General features: G+C 35.1%; 1 protein-coding gene across 1 annotated transcript; it reads right to left on the reverse strand.

Moving 5' to 3' along the window:
* Positions 1-18,272: 18,272 nt before the first annotated feature.
* Positions 18,273-21,170, reverse strand: K441DRAFT_696886 (uncharacterized protein). Its single transcript, XM_067652935.1, has 4 exons — positions 20,956-21,170; positions 20,456-20,884; positions 19,295-20,405; positions 18,273-19,239 (listed from the first exon to the last, which is right to left on the reverse strand). The coding sequence occupies exons 2-4, from the start codon at positions 20,864-20,866 to the stop codon at positions 18,521-18,523; spliced, it is 2,241 nt and encodes a 746-aa protein (XP_067503581.1). The 5' UTR covers positions 20,867-20,884; positions 20,956-21,170; the 3' UTR covers positions 18,273-18,520.
* Between the last annotated feature and the right edge of the window lie 218 nt (positions 21,171-21,388).

The raw sequence follows: 21,388 nt of genomic DNA on the forward strand, positions 1-21,388 counted from the left end.
TTCTTTAGTCCTCTAATTGTTCCTCTAGATCTTTTAACGTTATAATTAAGGCTCCTTTAATATACGTTATAGCCTTCTCTATAATTAGGTGGTCCTAGATAACTCTTTTATCCATCCATATATAGAAATCTTCCCACTTATCATTATACCTTTACCTATACTACCTTTAGTATAGCTACTAGAGTGTATACGGCTTATCCGTAAGGAAGTATCTTTTTATTACTATATTATAACAGCCTTTAGTGTGTTATTTTTTAAACCTAGTAGGGATCCCTAGATCCTCTTTATCTTTTAGTTTAATAAGCTACTTAGCTCTTAGTATACCTGCCCTAGGCCTATTAGTAATTCTTTATACTAGCACTCTGTCCCTTATACATCCTAATATGCTAGATCTCTTATCTAGTTTCTATTCTTACTATATAATAATTCTCTTTCTAAATTCTTCTATAGTTTCTTTTAGTTTACGCCTCGCACTTAGATCCTTAAAGTCTTCTTACTTCTTAATCTTAGTGTTAACATTTTAATTTTTAGTCCGAACACTGTGTTCTACTAGTAAATCTTCTGGGTCTATATGCTTATCTCCCAGTCTAATTACTGTTTATGCTGCAGATTCTCTAATTTATAAGGAAGCTTCTCACCTCTTATTTATAGGTGTTCTGATTTATACCCTAAATTCTTAGCCCCTTTAGATCCTTAATCCTAGTGTTCTTATCTTATCTTAAGAGTTTTAAATCTTACTTATCTTGTCTTAAGAGTCTTGTGCTTTAAGGAAACTTTATCCTAAGCTTATTCATATATTACTAAACTAAGCCGTTACTCTGCTTTATCGGTTATTATCCGTTATAAGTCCTTAAGCTTACCTTATCTCATTTTAAGAATCTTGGTTATCTCTTATCTTATCTTAAGAATCTTAAGCCTTTGGCCTTTTGCCTTTATTAAGTGCCGAAGTAGCTTGCTGTCCTACTTCTCTTACGTCTTATAAAGTAATAGACATCGTGTCTAGTAGGGTCTTAATCCCTACTAATATTCCCTATTCTGTAGTGGAATCATCCTCTACTTTTAGTATAATATTTCTTAGGTCTATATACTTTTAGTAAGCTATCTTTATTACCTCGTTATTACAAAATGCTTCGCCTTTGTTAAAATTATTATCCTTAATATCTAATCTGCGAGCTGGTTCGTTAGTTCCTCTATATCCTATAGGTACTAGCTCTTATAGCCAATAGCTTACGCTATACTTAGCGTCCTTATAAATTTGGCATACATTATTATAATAAAACGTAAAACTTTTAATTAAACACTCTTTTGTTCCTTGTAGTATATTATTGTCCCTTTATACGTATATATTATCTGCTAGTCTTATGCCCTTTACTATATAGTAACTCTGCCCACTTCTATAGTCTCTAGCGTAATAACCCTATTTCCTATAATTTATATAAGCTCCTTCTTTAAACCATTTTTTTGCTATAGAGTTCGCCTAAATATCTTCTGCTGCTAAAATCCCTAATCCGGCCTCTGCTTCTTAGACCTTTAATTACTTAATCCTTATTCTCTAGGTTTCTATAATTTCTTATTCTACTTCTTAAATTCTTTAGTACTACTTAGGTTTATTAGCTCTGCGCTATACTATAGCTTCTAACTTAGCTTTTATTATTACGTACTTTGCGCCTTATATAACTATAGAACTCTATCCTAACCCTTCTTAGCCTATTCCCTTTGGTAGATCCAATTATTAATCTTAATTACTTAATTTATTAGTTCCCTTAGGGTGTCCGCATCTTCTATTAGGATAATTACGTCCTAGACTTTAGCCTTAAGTCCCTGTTTATACTATGCCATAAGCGCCCTATTATTTCACTCTACTTATATCGCTAACGTTTAGAACTACGTTGTATACTTAATTGCTAAGGTTTATTATATAATATCTTAGAGTTTTTTTTCTACCATAGTTACTACCTCTAGGTCTCTAAATATTTATATAAGTTATTCTATAAATCTATTCTAGCTTAAGAACATAAACCGTACCTCTTAGTTAGTAGTCGTTATGCCATTTACTTATATCTCTATAAGATAAGGCTTAAACTACTTAAGTGCCCTTCCTATTAAGAATAGTCCTGCATAGGCTATTTGATCTATAGGTGTTGCCAGCTTTACTCCTTCCTATGCTACCTTAAAGTGCATTTATATAAGGAATCCTTTAAGCTTCGATCTCTCTTTTAAGTATCTTTTAATCAATAGTAACTTAACCTTTACTGCGCCTATCCCGTTAATCCTGTTTTCCAACATTATATTATTTTCTATTAACTGGTCAACTATCTCTTATAGTTATCCAACCGTTACTAGTTGCTGTGAGTTAGTATTTACTATACTAGTGTCGTTACCTAATCTTGAAGTAGTTGCCGCCGTTAATAGCGTTGTGGCTAGTGCTTTTGGTAGCATATTGTTCGACTTTCTATATTAATACTATAACTAGGTAGTAATTATGTAACGGAACCTTATAGTAAGAACTACAATGGGTCCTGTTATTAGGCTAGGTGTATAGAAAATATAAGTATAAAAGTTAATAACGTAATAATAACTGATAGAGTAGTTGCCTAATAGATTAACTCTAATTATATTCTAAGAATCACTATAAGGAAGGAACTATCTAGGTAGGGACTATAGTCCTTTAAATACACAACCGTACTCCTAAGAAATCCTTCTTATACGTAATGTACGTCTTATACATAAGGTACGTAAGTTCCTCCCATCTCTCTTATTTAATACGTAGCACGTTATATAACCTTGGTTATTATTCCTTATCACATAGTTCTATCGGCTCCATCCTAAACCGTGCCTAAATTAACTAACTAGCTTCTTCCAACTCTTCCCTAAGTAGTCGTAATATTGTACTTAAAGCGTTCGTAATATATAGCCTAGAGGCTGCATATATAGTATTGTATATAGTATAATACAACAAACCTATAAAAAAAAAGGGGGGGGATAGTATTAGGTGAAGGAGTCCGCGACCTAATTTATACCTCACTTATATATTATTCTACGTAGTATATTTAGGAAGTATACTAGTTACTTGCTTACCTTTTTGGGTTTATAGGCTAGTGCTAGGGTTTAGTTCTTATTTGCTGCAGCTTTATAAATAGATTAAGCTTATATTATCTTATTAGTAAGGAACTGTTATAGTTCCTCCATTCTCTTTATAAAATTATTTACTTTTATAACTTATAAGGCGTAATAAGCGGGGCAATATTACGGAGTAAGTATAAGCGATAATAATATATAGTAAGGTAGATACTATTAAGCTATATATATAAACTATATAAGAAGGTCAAGACGTTACGTAAGGAAAGAAGATAAGAAAATGGGAAGAAAGGGTCTATATCATTAACTTAGTTACTTAGTTAATACGTATACGGGGTAGAATAAAATTCGGGCAGCGGTCCTGGCAAAACTTAATAGGATTTAGTAGACTTAGTAGAATATAGCAGAATATAGTGGATTGCCGTAAATTGCTATTAGATTGCTGTTAGATTGCCATTAGATTGCCGTTAGATTGCCGTTAGATTGCCGTTAGATTGCCGTTAGGTTACTATCTTATAGTTAGTCTCTAATTACTAAGTTAGTGGAAATAGGTAAATGTGTATAAGGTATTACGGGGGTGTCCCATAATAGTACCCCCCCTTTAAACTTAAGCTTTTGCGAGATAGGGCTATAATAGTTCTAGGTAAAGTTCGTAAAAGTCTTCTGCGGCTTATATAAGTCCTATAAAGTTAACGGGTTCTTATAAGGGCTTAATATAGCCTCTCTACTTTATAAGATATATATATTAGCGTTTCTATTTATTATACTTAATATTATTAATTCTTTTAATAAAGTACTTATCCTCACCATCTACCTTAACTAGTAGGAGAGGGTCCTATATCTATTTAGGCAGGGCGTCTAATATAGGGGTAGTAGGGCGGAGGACTAACGTATAAAATATAGGGTGAATTTTAACCGTATCCGGAGCTTTAGTTAGTAGGTATAAGGAAAGGTAACCTTTTTAACCTTATAAGGGCCAGCGTTCTTTTAATTAAGTTTCTTAATAGGTCGTTTTATATTTAGATTTCTTATATCTAGCTAGACAAAATTACCAATTTAGTAGGCTGGTACTGGGGTTTATTTCTTATTTACTACGGCTTTATAAACAGATTAAGCCTATATTATTTTATTAGTAAGGAACTATTATAGTTCCTCTATCTTCTCTATAAATTAATTTACTTTTATAACTTATAAGGTATAATAAGCGGGGCAAGGAATATTACTAAAGAGTTTAAAACCTATTTATAGGTGCTAGCTATAATTAGCCAAGAACGGGGAGACTTTTATAGTTTCCGAGACGGAATTATTTATAGTAAACTTAGTAAATATAAGCCAGTTAATCTAGTTATCCTATAAATATAACGTGTATATCTAAATATACTATTTTATTATAGCATTTACGCGTTTCATTTAACTATCTATTTCTAAGTAATATATAGTAGACAACAGTACTCTAATATAGGGTTAAGTAGTTAGTTTTTTCTAGAATACTAAGATATACTGGCTACCTTTATTAGAGATAATTATTTTAGGGAGTCTGTGGAGTTTTTATATATAATTTAGGAATAGTTAGGCAATAGTAGGCGTTAATATATTAGGGCAGGCAATTAAGTATCTTATCTTAGATAGTTGGTCTATAATTACTATAATATTTATACAGCCTCTACTTTTAAGAAGGTTAACAATAAAGTTAATTAAGATAACCTTCTATCTTTAGTCTGGAATAGGTAGTGGCTTTAGAAGGCCGTTATATATCTTATATAAGGCTTTAGCTTATTAGTAGGTATAGTAGCTAGAGACGTACCTTCGTGTTATATTATATATATTTAGCTAGTAATACTCCTATTAAAGTAGTTCTAGAGTCTTTCCTTAGCCTAGGTAGCCGGCAATAGGTAAATTATTTACGTATTTAAAGAGCTTAAGCTTAAGCTTATTATAATTAGGGATAACTAGACGGTTTTAATAATATAAGCGGTTTCTATAAGCTTTATATTTACTTAAAGAAATCTTTTTAGAGCGTCTAACGCTATCTTAAATTAGCTTAAGCTTTTCTTAGATAAACTTATCATTTAGGTATTTATTAACTATAATCTATTTAATTGGTCAATTAGTTATTTTAAGGACGTATACTATAAGGTCTTTAGTAGGAAGGTTAAATAGTTTAGGACAAAGTAGGGTCTAATTTCGGTAAGAGCGCGCTTCTTTTAATACTGGCGCGTCTTATAAGCGTTAGGTTAGGGTATTAGGCTTCTAACCTTAAATACCTAGGTGGTATATAATTAAGAATTAAAAGCGTAATAGATATTCTAACTAGCGGGCTTAATAATAACTTAGCTACTCTATAGTCGTAAAGTACTATAGGTTCTTATAGTTACTAAGGACCTTAATTAAAAATCCGGCGCCTTTTAGTTTAGATTACTATTGCTTAATGCATCTAATAATAGCTAATAATTCTTTATTATAGATCTCGTAATTATATTTAGTAGGGCTTAGTTACTTTAAGAAGTATACTATAGGGTATAATACTCCTTCTTTATTATATTAAGACAGAATACCTCTAGTAATGTAATTAGATAAGTCGGCTTCTATAACACTTATTTATTCTAGGTTAAAGTATTAGAGTATAGGTATAGTAGTAAATATAACCTTTAAATAAGCAAAGGCCTTTTTATATTCCTTATTAAAGATAAAAGCTTTATTCTTTTAGGTTAGAGTAATAAAGAGTAAAACTAGGGCGGAGAAGTTATTAATAAACTATTAGTAGAAATTAGTAAATCCTATAAAGGCTCTTATATCCTTAACGTTCTTAGGTTCTTACTAGTTTATAATTATTTTAACTTTCTTTAGGTCTATTTATATACCGTTTATAGAAATAATGAGTTTAAGGTATAGGACTTCCGTTTTATAGAACTCGCATTTATCTACATTTAATTATAGGCTAGCTCTATATAGGGCTTATAGGATAAGGCTAACGTATTTCTAATACTTAGTTAGGTTATTACTATATATTAGGATGTCGTTAATATAAGTAGTATAGAAGATGTCCAGGTAGGGGCGTAGGGTATTATTTATATAATATTAAAACGAGCTTGGAGTATTTATAAGGCTAAATAGCGTTACTAAGTATTTAAATAATCTATACCGAGTATGAAATGTAGTAAGCTATTTATCTCCTTTTACTATATAGAGGCGGTTAAATATAGAGATAATATTAAGCTTTGTATAGTAGCGAGCCTTACTTAATTAGGTTAGTATCTCCTATATTAACAGGATTAGATATTAGTTCTTAACGGCGTTAAGAGCTTAGTAGTCTATATAGAAGCATAAACTATTACCGGGTTTCTTAATAAAGATTATTAGTACGACTATAGGCGACGAGCTTATCCCTTCGTCTGGCAAAAGAGACTTTTCGTATTGGGCGCTTTGGGCGCTCCTGCCTGGGTTAGCATGCTGCAGGCACCCTAGCTAGCGTGATTTTATTAGCAAGCCTCACCAAAACCCAATTAAATCTTCAGAAGGCCACCACTAAAAACACATATATTTTTGAGGAAGTTGGTCAAAAAGTCGTGATATATGACGTTATGACTGTAGGCTTCTGCCTGCCAATTATATAGGAAAATTCTCCGTTAGAGTCCTCCCCCAAATTACTGCCTCGGAGCTTTTTAAGCTAAAGACGCACGATGTTTTACTAACAGTTCAATGATTAAATAGACGGCGATAATATTGAAGCTTTTTGATCAAACCATACTGTTGGTAGGGGGGGGGTACGTGGACATCCACAGGAGCTTCCTGAGATCACGTGATTGCTTTCGCCTGTTGTATATATTCTCATCCTTTGAGACTGCTCCACCTTATGGAGTCCTCACACCACCATACACCTGCATTCCCGTGTGACACATACTAAATATTATAGGCTTCCTGGTTACGTCGCTGCTGTTCACCGCAATATCCAAACGTCAATGAGGCGCCAGTACCCTTGCCGCCGAGCAACCGCACTGACCAGAGGTTTTAACACCAAGCTCTAGACGGTATAGAGCCTCTAGATTGGCTTATGAGGCGTGCATATACGAAAAGTCCATGAATTCTTGCCACACGAAGGGATGAGTTTTTGACGGTTTTAAATATCAAAACTAGTGCCTCAAAATGCTCAATTGCAGGCATTTTCTTAATAAAAGGCATTACGCAGTACTATCCACGATATTAAATAAAGCTTTAGTTTTATATAATCAAGGCTCTATTGCGACATTTTATAGTGTTTATATTGGAAGCTCTACTTAATTAATTGCATAACGTTGCCTATATTTATGCTAACGTCCTTATCTAACACCTTACTATCGCTTAAATTACTCTGCTCATCGTTCTCTACCTCTACCTACGTATTAACCTCTTTATCTACCTTTTTTGCAGCTGCTATTAAAGCCTTTTAGTGAGCCGTTGCTGCCTCGAATGTAGTAGTAGATGCCTCCGCTGTTAATTACGCAGCTATTATAAGCGCTTTAGCTAACGCAGCTTAATCCTCTACCTTCCTGAATTCCTCTTATGCCTTAGCTGTCTTCTTCTTCGTCGCTATCCTAGATATAGTCTCTAAAGCTTTCTATGCCTTCTTTAACGCTAGCAGCGCAGCTTAAAACTGCTGCTGGTGTTGCTCTACCTTTCTCTTAGCCTCTAATGCAGTAGTCTAAGTCTCCTTCCGTGCCTTAACCTATTCCTTATAAAGTATTACTACCTCCTCCCGCTTAATTTTGGATTACTTTCTTTATTTTTTAGCGTTCCTTTTAGCTTCCTCTATAGCCTCTCCAGTAGCAACAATTACCTTTATAGCGTTAGTAGTAAGCACCGCCGCCGTTAATAGTACTATCTTTTTATTCTTCTTCCTTTTCTTCCTCTCTATAGCGCCGTAGCGAAGGTTTTTATTTTCCTACTTAAGTAACGCCTCTTAATCTTTATGTGATTATAGCCGCTTAATAAGCTTTTATATATAGCTTTTAACTACCTCCGGTAACGTTTTAAGGTTAGTAATTGTCCTTAGATATTAGGCGCGGTTATTAACACTTATTAAAGTTTGTGGATATAAGGGAGAGGGTAATAGTAATACTAATTCGTCTATAGGTATAAGGCTTTAAATAGGATCGCTTTTTTTATAGCGGCTAAGGGCACGTTCTAGATTATATAGGTAGAGGCCTATAGCTTTAAAGGCGCTGTTAATATAATTAGCAGTATAGATCTCTAACCGAATTTCGCCAATAATCCTAAGAAACTACTCACTACCCCTATATTAGACGCCCTGCCTAAATAGATATAAGACCCTCCCCTATTAGTTAAAGTGGATAGTAAAAACGAGTACTTTATTAAAAGAATTAATAACATTAAGTACAATAAATAGAAACGCTAGTATATATACCTTATAAAATGGAGAGGCTTTACTAAGCCCTTATAGGAACCCGTTAACTCTATAGGACTTATATAAGCTATAGAAGACTTTTATAAACTCTACCTAGAACTACTATAGCCCCATCTTATAGAAGCTTAAGTTTAAAAAGGGGGGTACTATTATGGGATACCCCTATAATACCTTATATATATCTACCTATTTCTACTAACTTAGCAATTAAAGATTAACTATAAAATAGTAATCTAACGGCAATCTAATGGCAATTTAACAGCAATCTATGGCATTTTGCTATATTCTGCTAAGTTTTACTAAATTTTGCTAAGTTTTGCTAGGACCACAACCTAAACCCTATTCTGCCCTATATATATATTAACTAAGTAACTAAGTTAATAATATATGCCCTTTCTTCCCGTTTTTGTTACGGACGCTTTAAGTACAATGTTACAACTACTTGGAGAAGAGACGGAAGAAGCTAGTTGGTTAATACAGGCACGGTCCAGAATGAAGCCGATAGAACTATGTAACGAGGAATGGTAACCGAGGTCACATGATATGATCTGTATAATCTGTGTAATCTATAAGATCTGTAACAGAGCAGATAAAGCACACGTATATTACGTATAAGAAGGATTTTATAGGAGTACGGTTGTGTATTTAAGGACCCTCAGTCCCTACCTAGATAGTTCCTTCCTTATAGTAATTCTCAGAATATAATTGGAGTTAATCTATTGGGCAACCACTCCACCAGTTATTATTACGTTGTTAACTTTTATACTTGCATTTCCTATACACCTAGCCCAATAACGAGCCTATCATAGTTCTTGCTACAAGGTTCCGTTACATAATCACTACCTAGTTACGGTATTAATATAAGAAGTTAAATAATATGCCACTAAAAGCAGCCACTATGACGCCATTAACGGTAGCAACTACTTTAAGGATAGGAGGTAATACCAGTATGGTAGATACTAACTTATAGCAACCTATGACGGTCGGATAGCTATAAGAGATAGTCGACTAGCTAACAGCTAATAATATAGTGTTGGAAGAAAGACTTAACGGGATAGGAGTAGCAAAGATTAAGCTACTATTAATTGAGAGATTTATAGGAGAGAGGTTAAAGCTTAAAGGATTCCTTACGTAGATGCACTTTAAGGTCTTGCAGGAGGGAGTAAAGTTACCTATATTTGTGGATCGGATAGCCTACGCAGGACTATTCTTATTAGGAAAAGCACTTAAGTGGTTTAAACCTTATTTTACGGAGATATAGGCAAACAGAATAACGACCACTAACTAAGACGTGCGATTTATGTTCTTAAGTTGGGAAGGATTCGTAGAACGACTTACGTAGATATTTAGAGACCTGGAAGAAACAACTATAGCAGAAAGAAAACTCTAGAACCTTGTATAATGAACTTTAGCAATTAAGTATACGATATAGTTCCAAACACTAGCAATATAAGTAGAGTGGAATAATAGGGCGCTTATGGCATAGTATAAACAGGGACTTAAGGCTAAAGTTTAGAACGCGATTATCCTAATAGAAGATGCGGATACCCTAAGGGAACTAATAGATTAAGTAATTAAGATTAACAATTAGATCTACTAAAGGAAACAGGCTAAGAGAGGCTAGGATAGAGTTTTATAGTTATATAAGGCGTAAAGTACGCAACGATAAAAGCTAAGTTAGAAACTATAGTATAGCGCGGAGCTAATAGACCTAAGTAGTACTAAAGAAGCCTATAAGAATTAGAGTAAGAAACCGTGGAAACCTAAAGGATAAGGATTAAGTAATTAAAGGTCCAAGGAGTAGAGGCCAAATTAGGGATCTTAACAGTAGAAGACATTCAGGCGGACTCTATAGTAAGAAAAATGGTTTAAAGAAGAAGCTTACATAAATTGCGGAAAATAGGGTTATTATATTAGAGACTATAGAAGTGGGCAGAGTCACTATATAGTAAAAGGCATAAGACTAGTAGACGATATATACGTATAGAGGGATAATAATATACTACGAGGAACAAAAGAATATTTAATTAGAAGTTTTGTGTTTTGTTATAATAACGCATACCAAATTTATAAGGACGCTAAGTATAGCGTAAGCTATTAGCTGTAAGAGCTAGCACCTATAGAATGTAGAGGAACTAATAAACTAGTTCGCAGATCGGATATTAAGGACGATAAATTTAACCTAGGCGAAACATTTTATAACGATAAGGCAATAAAGGCCGCTTACTAGGAGCGAGCAGACCTCAGAGATATTATATTAGAGGTAGAGGATGATTCCACTATAGAATAGGGAACATTAGTAGGGATTGAAACCCCACTAGACATAATATCTATCGCTTTGCGAGACGCAAGAGAAGTAGGATAGTAAACTACTTCGGCACTTAATAAAGGCAAAAGGCCAAAGGCTTAAGATTCTTATAGCGAGATAAGAGATGACTAAGATTCTTAAAATAAGATAAGGCAAGCTTAAGGACCTATAATAGATAATAACCGATGGAGTAGAGCAGTAGCTTAGTTTAAAGATATACAAATGAGCTCGGGACGGAAGTTCCTACAGGCACAAGATTTTTAAGACGAGATGAGTGAGATTTAAGACTCTTAAGACGAGATAAGAACACTAAGTAAGCCTAGTTAGACTAAGGCTAAAGCTAAGCTTAAGTCAGAAGCAAGCTCGGGACTAAAGAACCTAAGGGGTTAAGAATTCGGAGTATAAATTAGGACACCTATAAGTAAGAGGCAAGGAGCTTCTTTATAGATTAGAGAATCTATAGCATAAACAGTAATTAGACTAGGAGACGAATATATAAACCTAGAGGATTTACTAGTTGAATAAAGTGTTTAAACTAAAGATCAAAAAGTTGATACTAGGATTAAGAAGTAAGATGACTTTGAGGATTAGAGCGTAAGATATAAACTAAAAGAAACTATAGAAGAGTTTAGGCAAAGAATTATTGTATAGCAAGAATAAAAACTAGATAAGAGATTTAGTATATTAGGACGTATAAAGGACAGAGTACTAGTACAAAGAATCACTAATAGGCTAAGAGTAGGCATATTAAGAGCCAAGTGGCTTACTAAACTAGAAGATGAAGAGGATCTAGGGATCCTAACTAGATTTAAAAAATGATATATAAAGGGCTGTTATAACGCAGTAATAAGAAGATACTTCCTTATGGATAGACTGTATACACTCTAGTAGCTGTACTAAAAGTGGTATAGGCAAAGGCATAATGATAAGTGGGAAGATTTCTATATGTGGTTAGATAAAAAAGTTATTTAGAACCACCTAATTACAGAAAAGGCTATAACTTATATTAAAGGAGCCTTAATTATAACGTTAAAGGATCTAGAGGAGTGTTTAGAGGACTAGAGAAGCGAGAGACGTATCTTAGTACCTATAAATAAAGTTATAACGTTTAGATTAGTACAATAGAGGTTTAAACTTAAGGATAAAGATAAGTTAAGAGTTGACCTAAAGCACCCGGCATACTATATGTTATTATAGATTGCGTATATAGATAATATATGCGAGATATATAAGAATCCAAAAGAAAAGAATCGGAAATACCCTATAAAGATATACTAGATAACGGACAAGTAATAGTACAGGAATACTAAATATATATATAGATGGCATCCAGCAGAGGGCCAAGAGGAAGGAAGTTTAGTACTTTAACTAGGAAGATTCCTTACGGAAGAATGCTTAGACGGATAATAGTAGTAGGAATGCCTAGAAAATATATATCTATGGCATATTAAAGATAAAAAGCGAACTAGGTATTAGCTAAAGAGCAAGCCAAATATACTAGGATTAAGTAGCTAATAGTTAGGAAAAGTAGAGGCCCATAGGACCAGAGGGAGCCAGTAGTAGAGCCTTAGACCCTTAAAGGAATTTAAGGACAGCACCTAAATTTACAAGTTAATTGGTAAGATTAGCAGTTTAAAGCGCTAATAGATAGTAAAGCAACGCGAAACCACATCTTACTAATAGTAGTTAAAAGAATAGGATTACCTTATAGATAAAAGGAGAAACTTTACCTATTAGTTACGATTTTAGGAGATCTAATAACCTACGGAGAAGGGATCATTAATCTTAAAATAGGACCTATTTAAATAACTATCAAAGGAAGATAAATTAAGATATCTTTTAATATCCTACCATTGGGACAAGACGAGGCAGTATTAGGCATGCCTTAGTTATAAGAATATAATCCGAAGATTAATTAGATTATAGGTTAGGTTAATATTAGAAATACTTAACGCCGTAAAATACAATAATAAGCTAAAATAGTATGGTACTAAGTTGGAGCGATATATAAAGAGACTAAGTAAGGCTTAAGTTATATACTAAAAAGATACCATAAGTACGGTAAGAAACTATGGTCACTAAAAAGCGAAAAGCTGTTAGAGCATATAGTATAGGACTATAAAATAGAGTTAGAACTAGGAATAAGTCTAAAGTTCTTTCTAATCTATAAGCTTACTAAAGAAAAAGGTAGAGCATTAAAAGAGTTTATCTAGGAAAATCTACGAAAGGGATACATCAGACCATTATAGTTATTAGTGGGTTATCCAGTACTATTCGTACTAAAGAAAAATGGTAAACTAAGGCTGTGTATTAACTACAGACAGTTAAACAGCATTACTAGAAAGGATAAGTATCCTTTACCCTTAATTAGCGAAATCTAAGATAGAATAGGCAATGCGTAAATCTTTATGAAGATAGATCTAAGATGGGCGTACTATTAGATTAGGATTAAGGAAGGTAATAAATAGAAGGCAGCCTTTAGGTTAAAGGAAGGACTATATAAACTATTAGTTATGCAATTTAGGCTTATAAACGCACTAGTAACGTTTTAGAAGCGTATTAATAATGTGTTAGGAGAACACTTAGATGAATTTGTTATAGCATATCTTAACGATATTATTATCTACTTAATAACTAAGAAAGAACACGGGGAATACGTTAAATGGGTTTTAAAGAGACTATAAGAAGAATAGATGCTAGTAGTAATTAAGAAATGCGAGTTCTTTACCAGGAAAACTAATTTTGTTAGATTTATTATTAAACTAGGCTAACTTAGTATAGATCTAAAGAAGATTAAGGCTATAGTGAATTAGTAGGAACTAGAGAATGTTATACAGTTAAGATCATTTCTAGGGTTTTATAATTACTGTAGAAGGTTTATAGCGTAGTAGTTAAAGGATATTAAGCTATTTATACGGTTAATAAAGAAAGAAGAACTATAGGCATAGGAAGAGGAGTAAAGAAAACTCTTTAAGAAAGTTAAAGAGTTGTTTACCTAGGAGCCAGTTTTTAAGATCTATTAACTAAGACTAGAGATAGTTATAGAGACGGATGTATTAGACTATATACTAGGGGCGTGCTTTATATAAAGGTATTAAGATAGATAGCACCTAGTGGCATACTATAGTCGGAAGATAATACTACTAAAGTTAAACTATAACATCTATAATAAGGAGTTATTAGGTATAGTTACAGTATTAAAAGAATAGAGAGCATTCTTACAAGGCATAAAGAAACTATTTATAGTTAAGACAGATTATAAGAACCTAATAGGATTTCTAATAATGAAGGAACTTAACTAAAGACAGGTTAGATGGGCAAAGATACTTACAGAATACTATTTTAAGATTTAGTATACTAAGGGTACAGATAATACGCGGGCAGATGCTCTAAGCTATAAAGCTGAACTATAAAATGATAAAAAGCTATTAGGGGCTTTACTGCGAAAAGATATAGACGGATTAATTAGATATAATCATCTAAAAATCGTAGTAATTTAAGAAGATAATAAACTAGAGAAAGTCTACAAGATACCGGAAAGCTTTTAGGTATAAAGAATTCTAGAAGCACAGCTAGAAGATTTACAGATGGATATATACGAAAATTAAGAAGCAAAGTATATCCTAAAAAGCATAGCAAAGCAGTTTATAGAAGACTTCTATAAGGGACTAACTTAAGGACACAATGGAGCTATAGGCTTAGTATTAAGACTCTAGGAGGAGTATATTATTAACGGAATTTAGAGGATAGCTAGAAAGGTTATAAAGGAATATCTAGATTGCTAAAGGAATAAACTAATAAGGTATAGGCTATATAGAGGGCTACAACCTATTAAAATACTAGAGAGACTATAGGAGGTTATATTATAGGACTTTATTGTTAAGTTACTAAAATTAAAAGATCCTATTACCGGATAAGATTATAACGCGATCTTAGTAATAGTAGATAAGCTTATAAAGTGGGGATACTTTATAGTATATACAGAAGAAATCTTAGTAGAAGATGTTGCTAGAATCTACGTTAAAGAAGTATTCGTAAGATATAGAGCGCTAGGTAAGATTATATCGGATAGAGATCTAAGATTCGTAGTAGTATTCTAGGAAGTATTCTTAGTAGAGCAAGGAGTTTAAGCAGTAACTTCTACTATATATTATCCGCAGACAGACGGTTAAATGGAAAGATTAAATTAGACGCTAGAGCAGTATCTAAGGCATTATATTAATTATATATAGAATAATTAGGTATTGCTATTACTAATTATATAGTTTATATATAATGCAACACCTTAAGAAGGAATAGGCATATTACTATTTAAGGCAAATTATAAATATAAGCCAAGAATATCGTTATTACCATAATAAGCGAAGAAAACGAGTAGTATAGCTAAAGAAAGAATAAAGACGTTAATAAATCTTTATGTAGACCTTATAGAATTAGTAAAGAAAGTATAAGAGAGAATAAAAAGGTATTATAATGCTAAGAGATTTAAGGGACCAGATCTTAAGGAGGGAGATAAAGTGTAGCTACTATATAAAAATTTTAAGAGTTAATAACTAAGTAAGAAGTTAGACTACGTTAGACTAGGACCTTTTAAAATTACGTAAAGAATTTCACTAGTCACGTTTAAGTTAAACCTACTAGCCAAAATAAAGATCTACCCTATATAGTATATTATAATGCTAGAGCTAGCATATAGGAATGTTAAGCCACTAGTTTATAAAGCAGATACGTATAGAGGATAAGAAGAAAACAAATAGTAAGTTTTGAAGATCGTTAGTTATAAGAACATTAACGATAAAATATAGTACAAGGTTAAGTGGATAAGCTATATTAAAACTACCTAGGAGCTACTAGAAAATTTAAAGAATGCTATAGGAAAGGTATAGGAGTATTAGAAGAGATTAGGTTAGGCAGTATTAATAAAAAAGGATTACTAAAGAATAAGTCACCTAAGGGGGACCTAAGAAGAGCAGTTACCAAGCTACTCGGATCTATTTCCTTCTCTATTAGAGGAAAATCCGTTCTTTTATTACCTAGTCCCTATAAACCTTATTCTATAAGTTTCCACTCCTTAAAATAAACCTTCTTACGCACCTTCTTAAGACGGATTAGTTAAGCAGACGCCGCTAAATAAGACTTAAGAGCCCGTTGCTAAGTATTAGCAGCCTCCCGTTTAGCGTCCCAAGATCGGCGTAATTTAGCAAGAGTAATAGATAGTTTATTATCTAGCCGCGTAGCAGTAAATTAAATATAAGACCCTAAGACAAATTAATTAGGGAACTAGACGACTATTAAGGGTAATAGGTTACGTATATTTAGCATTAGAGACGGAGCAAACGTTATAGGATAAATAAATATTTACTTTAGTACACTCTAAATAAGAGGACGGTTGTCGTAAAAATGGGTTTACTAACGTAATATAAACTAACCCCTCTTTTAAGCAGTAAGAACACGGAGACGGTATAATCTCACTAAGAGACAATATTATAGCAATAGTGCGAGCACGACAAGCAGTTAAGGAAGAAGAAATTGCTTTAGGTATAATAAGCAATAATATTAACTAAATTAATTAGACGGATATTATACCTCTAGTAAATAACTTAGAGATATTTTAAATCTTTAAGGACGAAGATAAAGAGGAGGGAGATGGTATTACGGACGCTTTAAGTACAATATTATAACTACTTAGAGAAAAGACGGAAAAAGCTAGTTAGTTAATATAGGCACGGTCTAGGATAAAGCTGATAGAACTATGTAATAAGGAATAGTAACTAAGGTTATATGATGTGATCTATATAATCTATATAATCTATAAGATCTATAATAAAGTAGATAGAGTACACGTATATTACGTATAAGAAGGATTTTATAGGAGTATGGTTGTGTATTTAAGGACCCTTAGTCCCTACCTAGATAGTTCCTTCCTTGTAGTAATTCTTAGAATATCATTAGAGTTAATCTATTGGGCAACCACTCCACCAGTTGTTATTACGTTGTTGACTTTTGTACTTACATTTCCTACACACCTAGCCCAATAACGAGCCCATCGTAGTTCTTGCTACAAGGTTCCGTTACAGTTTTCCTACCTTCTTTCCTTATATAACGTCTTGATCTTATTATATAGTTTATATATATAGCTTAATAATATCTACTTTGCTATATATTATCGTCGCTTATACTTACTCTATAATACTAACTTAGTAGTTTTAGCTTTAAAAGCTTGTCTTTTTTCTTAAATAGGTTAATATATTGCTATACCTTATTTATTTTAGCTATGTCTTAAATAATAAAGAACCACTATATCCAATTAGAAGGCTAGTTAAGGATAAGGTTAACTTTTAATTTATTAATAGTTGTTATTTTTAGGATTTTAACAGGTCAGGTAGGGTCTAATTAGCGTCTTAGTAAAAACCTTATTTTAACGTTCTAAACTTTTAATTTGATTTATTAGTTCGTTTATTAGTTAGGTACGGTTATTAACTAAGGTCAATCGTCTATTCGTTTAATAGGTAAAGAAGCTTAAGACACTGCAAAGGTAGTAGAAGTAGTGACTTCTTAAATAAGGTAGTAGATTAATTGCTTAGCAGATAATATAGCAGGTAGTACAATCTAATTAATTGCTTAGCAGGTAGTGCGATCCGGGCTTATAACTATAAGCTTTATAGTATAGAAGAATTAAATAAACGACTTAATTATAAATCTATAGAAATTAAGTAGTATATATATATAAGAAAGGTGTAGATAATAAGGGGTAATTAACCGAGTTAGTAACCAAGTTAGTGACTAAGTTAATGAGCGAGTTAAGAGGTAGGTGACTTAAATAGAGACAGTTTAATATGCAGTCGAGTTAGTATGGTACTCTGGCGGTGTGCTAGTAGTCGGTTACAGATATTATTGCGGACACCTTAGGTTGCCCTTAGGACAACCCCTAAACGCCTCTTAGATAGTTACTAGTCACGTGCCGGAGGCACATGCCCGTAGTATATAGTCTCCACAATCCTAGAGGCCTTACCTCCTTAAGAATTCGTCTCTCTTACCAATCTATCTTATTCCATAATTGTGTCCTTATAGCCCCTTATCTATAAAGTCCCTTACATTAATAGTTATATTTAATTTATAAGTTAAATTAATATCTATAGCTCTACTTAATAATTAAAAGATTTTACCTAAAGCTTATAGGATTTCACCTAAAGCCTATAACACTCTACTTACTAAAACTCTATAGTATATTCAGCCCCGGCAGCGCAGCATGACGGAGGGATAGGATTTGCGAAGCAAATCTATACCTACTAGTTTAACTTAATACTAAATTAAATATCGTGACTTTTTATATTTTATATAGCAGCCTAAAAGGCTCTGTACCGCTAGGGAGGTATATCGACCTAACGTCAATCACTATATCAAGCTTAGATTAGAGGTACCCAATTCGTGTATTTAATAAGGTTGTAGAGCCTTTCGCAATAAACTAGAGTTCTCATTTTTGATCGGCCTGTTCGACAGTATGAGACTGATGAGCTGTGCTGGCTTCTTGCCACTTTCCTTTTTTTTTTGTCTTGTTCGAACTATAATTACACTTAAAACACCCTGTGGAATTGGAAACAACAATGTGAAATCAGGTTCTAGCAGGTACGTCGGCCGGCGCTGCTCTGCAACGTCAAAAATTGGCAGAGCATCTAGAATTTCCTTGCAAATGGAGAAATTCGTCTGAAGTGACTTGGGAGCAACGCGCCAGGTCAACCAGATCCATCCTCTCCTTCCCCAACCCTTTCCGAGGTTTGAGAGTGTGACGCCGATGCCAGAGAATTGATCTTCTCTATCTCATCACTACCCTCCGTGCCGCCGAGATAATTATCGATCTCCTTCATGCACTTCCGGAACAAGTCCTCCTTCATTTGATCAGGATCTTCCTTCTCTTCCTTCTCTTTCGCCTTATTTTTGACGTTCATCACGTATGCTTCTACGTTAAAATCATTAGTTGGGTATAAGATTTGACGTAGCCCAAATAAAAGCCGGAGAAAGTCTGTGTCATTGTAATAGACCGGTTCAAGGTAGTGAATTATCGACTTCTCGAACTTCTTTGGGTCACTGAACCAACTGTCCTTGGCATATGAGATGTGCATCGCATCCGTTTTCCTATTAAGTAGGACTTGAGCTAGAGGCTTAGCTTGAAAGGCGATATGATCATAATAATCGAGTGATGCTATCCAAATTATGACAGCGAAGAATGATTCCATATCATGAGCCAGGGTTCTTCGAGAGATTGGGTCGTCGGAAAGGAGGATTGGCGCCATGAATGCCGGAGTGCCACTTCTGAATTCTCTGCTTGATGATGTTCCATCCGCGGAAAAACATAGATTCCAGTCAACTAGAGTACCGCACCGGTTCTCAAACGTAAGGCCTCCAGTGAGTTCACTGCCCGGCACAGGAACCAATATGTTCTCAATAGAGATATCTATAAAAATAATTTTATTAGCACTCGCTTATAAATTATTTAAATAAACACTTACCGCCGTGGAGAAAACCAGATTCTGGACGTTTATATACCTCATAATAAACGATCATAGAGTCGCGTATGCTTCGCATGAGCGATTTCGGGTGCCCATCACGCATGGCGTCCTTTAACGTCCTGCAATAGGACATTATAACGCGGGTAAGCCGCCTGCGAGTCTCCATGGGTGTATTAAATGTATCTCTCTGAGTTTTCATTCGGCGAAGGAGTTCGTCGCGGGCAATGCCTCTGGGTGCAGGGGGGACCCACGATTTGGAAGTTCGACTGGAGGTATAGTTGTTCTGCATCTTCGCCATTGCCTCACTGGTTGTTACTGGGAAGGCAACCCCACAATTCTCAGGGAAGCTGCAGGTCTCCACCTCTAAGTTGCCATCGTCTACCGCTATCGCTTCCTCTAAGTAATAAGGCTTTGGAAGACCTCGGACCTCCGCCTTAAGAAGAATGCTAAGAACCTCCACCTCAGGCGGCGGCGATGGTTCTAGGGGAAGCTTCTCTTCCCAGGTGCTCTTCATAACCAACCTCAGCGGAGATATGCGATCTTGTTCTCTCGGAATCTCTCTCACCATCGCAACCCTGATGTGTCTGCCGATAAGGCAGGGACGGTAGCATAGCACACCGTCAGACAGTTCAACCCACGTTTTCCCTGCATGTTGAATGTTTACGCAGCCGTCTTCCTGTTGGACTGTCGGATCCTTTCCACGACATTCTGGCTTCGCTATAAATTCCGAGAGAAAGTGTATTAGATATTGAGTGTGCTGAATATTCTTTACAAAATAGAGAGGTTCGGAGTACGCGGCACAGCCGTGATCAGCGTAGCAGATGTAGGCACAACGCTTTATAAACATAATCCCATAGAGGTGACGGCGGAAGGGTTGACTATAGAACACACTCCAAGCACCGCGCAGCCACTGCGAGAATTTCGAGGTGACCTCTTGAATATCGCTTCGCGTATGCTCGAACAGAAGTTCCACATCCGCCCAAGCAGGAAGCTCGTCGTTCCCTTTGTTGATGTGGAGAAAGAAATCCGGTTTAGAAGGCACCTCCTTGCCCTTGTTGCCTTTGGATAGTGGTCTATCACCAGAGTAGGTTAATTTTAGGCCATGAAGAACCTGTTTAGTAATTTAGCAGAGAGCTGAGATACACGCCCTGGACAACAAACCTCGTCGTGAAGTGTATTACGTAATCGGTTCCAGAACTGTCCCTCTTCCAAATCACCTTCGCCAATTTTCTGCACGGAATCGACGTCGAGCTCCGGTGGGGCGTCTGCCCCTTTGACGTTCCGAAGGTATATCGAACAGAATGTGTCCCATGGGACGTTCTTCCTTGTTACTCCGCGAGCTTCGGCTGCAAGCTGTTTTTCCATATCCACAGCGTAAATGTTTTGTCCATGCTCAGTCAAGCCGCAATGAGATGAGATGCGCTTAACGGCGGGTGTCTGTATGGATGCACCGACATCTCCGGTACCCTTATCTGCTGGTGGTGGGGTGGTGCTGAATCTAGGGGCTTTCGGTGCGTGGCCGGAGTCTGCGTGAGTAGACTCGGCCTGCCTTTTGGCTGGGGGATGAGCCATCGAATGAGCGAGTCGTCTCTACGGCAGAGAAGCATTAGAGCTGTTTGATAACTCGACAGAAAAGACACGTCTGCAATAGATATGCTTACGGTTTAGATTGTTATTATGAATCAATCGCCGGTCACAAAGATAGCGATCGAGGAATATGCTGTGCAAATCGACCACTCTTGTTTTGACGAGAATTGCGTTTCTTACGCAACGTACTCGGAGCGATAGGTAAGGCTCGTGTGTCTGCGTCCTGCATAGGGGAGAAAGAAGGGAGCTTTACACTGAGGAAAGGCGCTGATGACGCGGTGAAATTGGTTGTGAAGGCAAGTGGCTGAGAAGTCTGTTAGTATCACGTGCAGAAATGAACGCCTTGCTTACGGAGGGATTGCGCGAAAAGAGATTTCTCCTTCCTTTTTAGGAAAAGTGTCCTTTTGGTGCCAAGACCCCACCAAAAATCAACTCAACCAACTCAATTGAAGCTTTTGATACTAATATATTGCCTATATAGCTTCCAAATCGTAGTGTTCTACGGTT

Source organism: Cenococcum geophilum, assembly GCF_001692895.1.
Source record: "Cenococcum geophilum 1.58 unplaced genomic scaffold K441scaffold_24, whole genome shotgun sequence".
NCBI classification, from domain to species: Eukaryota; Fungi; Ascomycota; class Dothideomycetes; order Gloniales; family Gloniaceae; genus Cenococcum; species Cenococcum geophilum.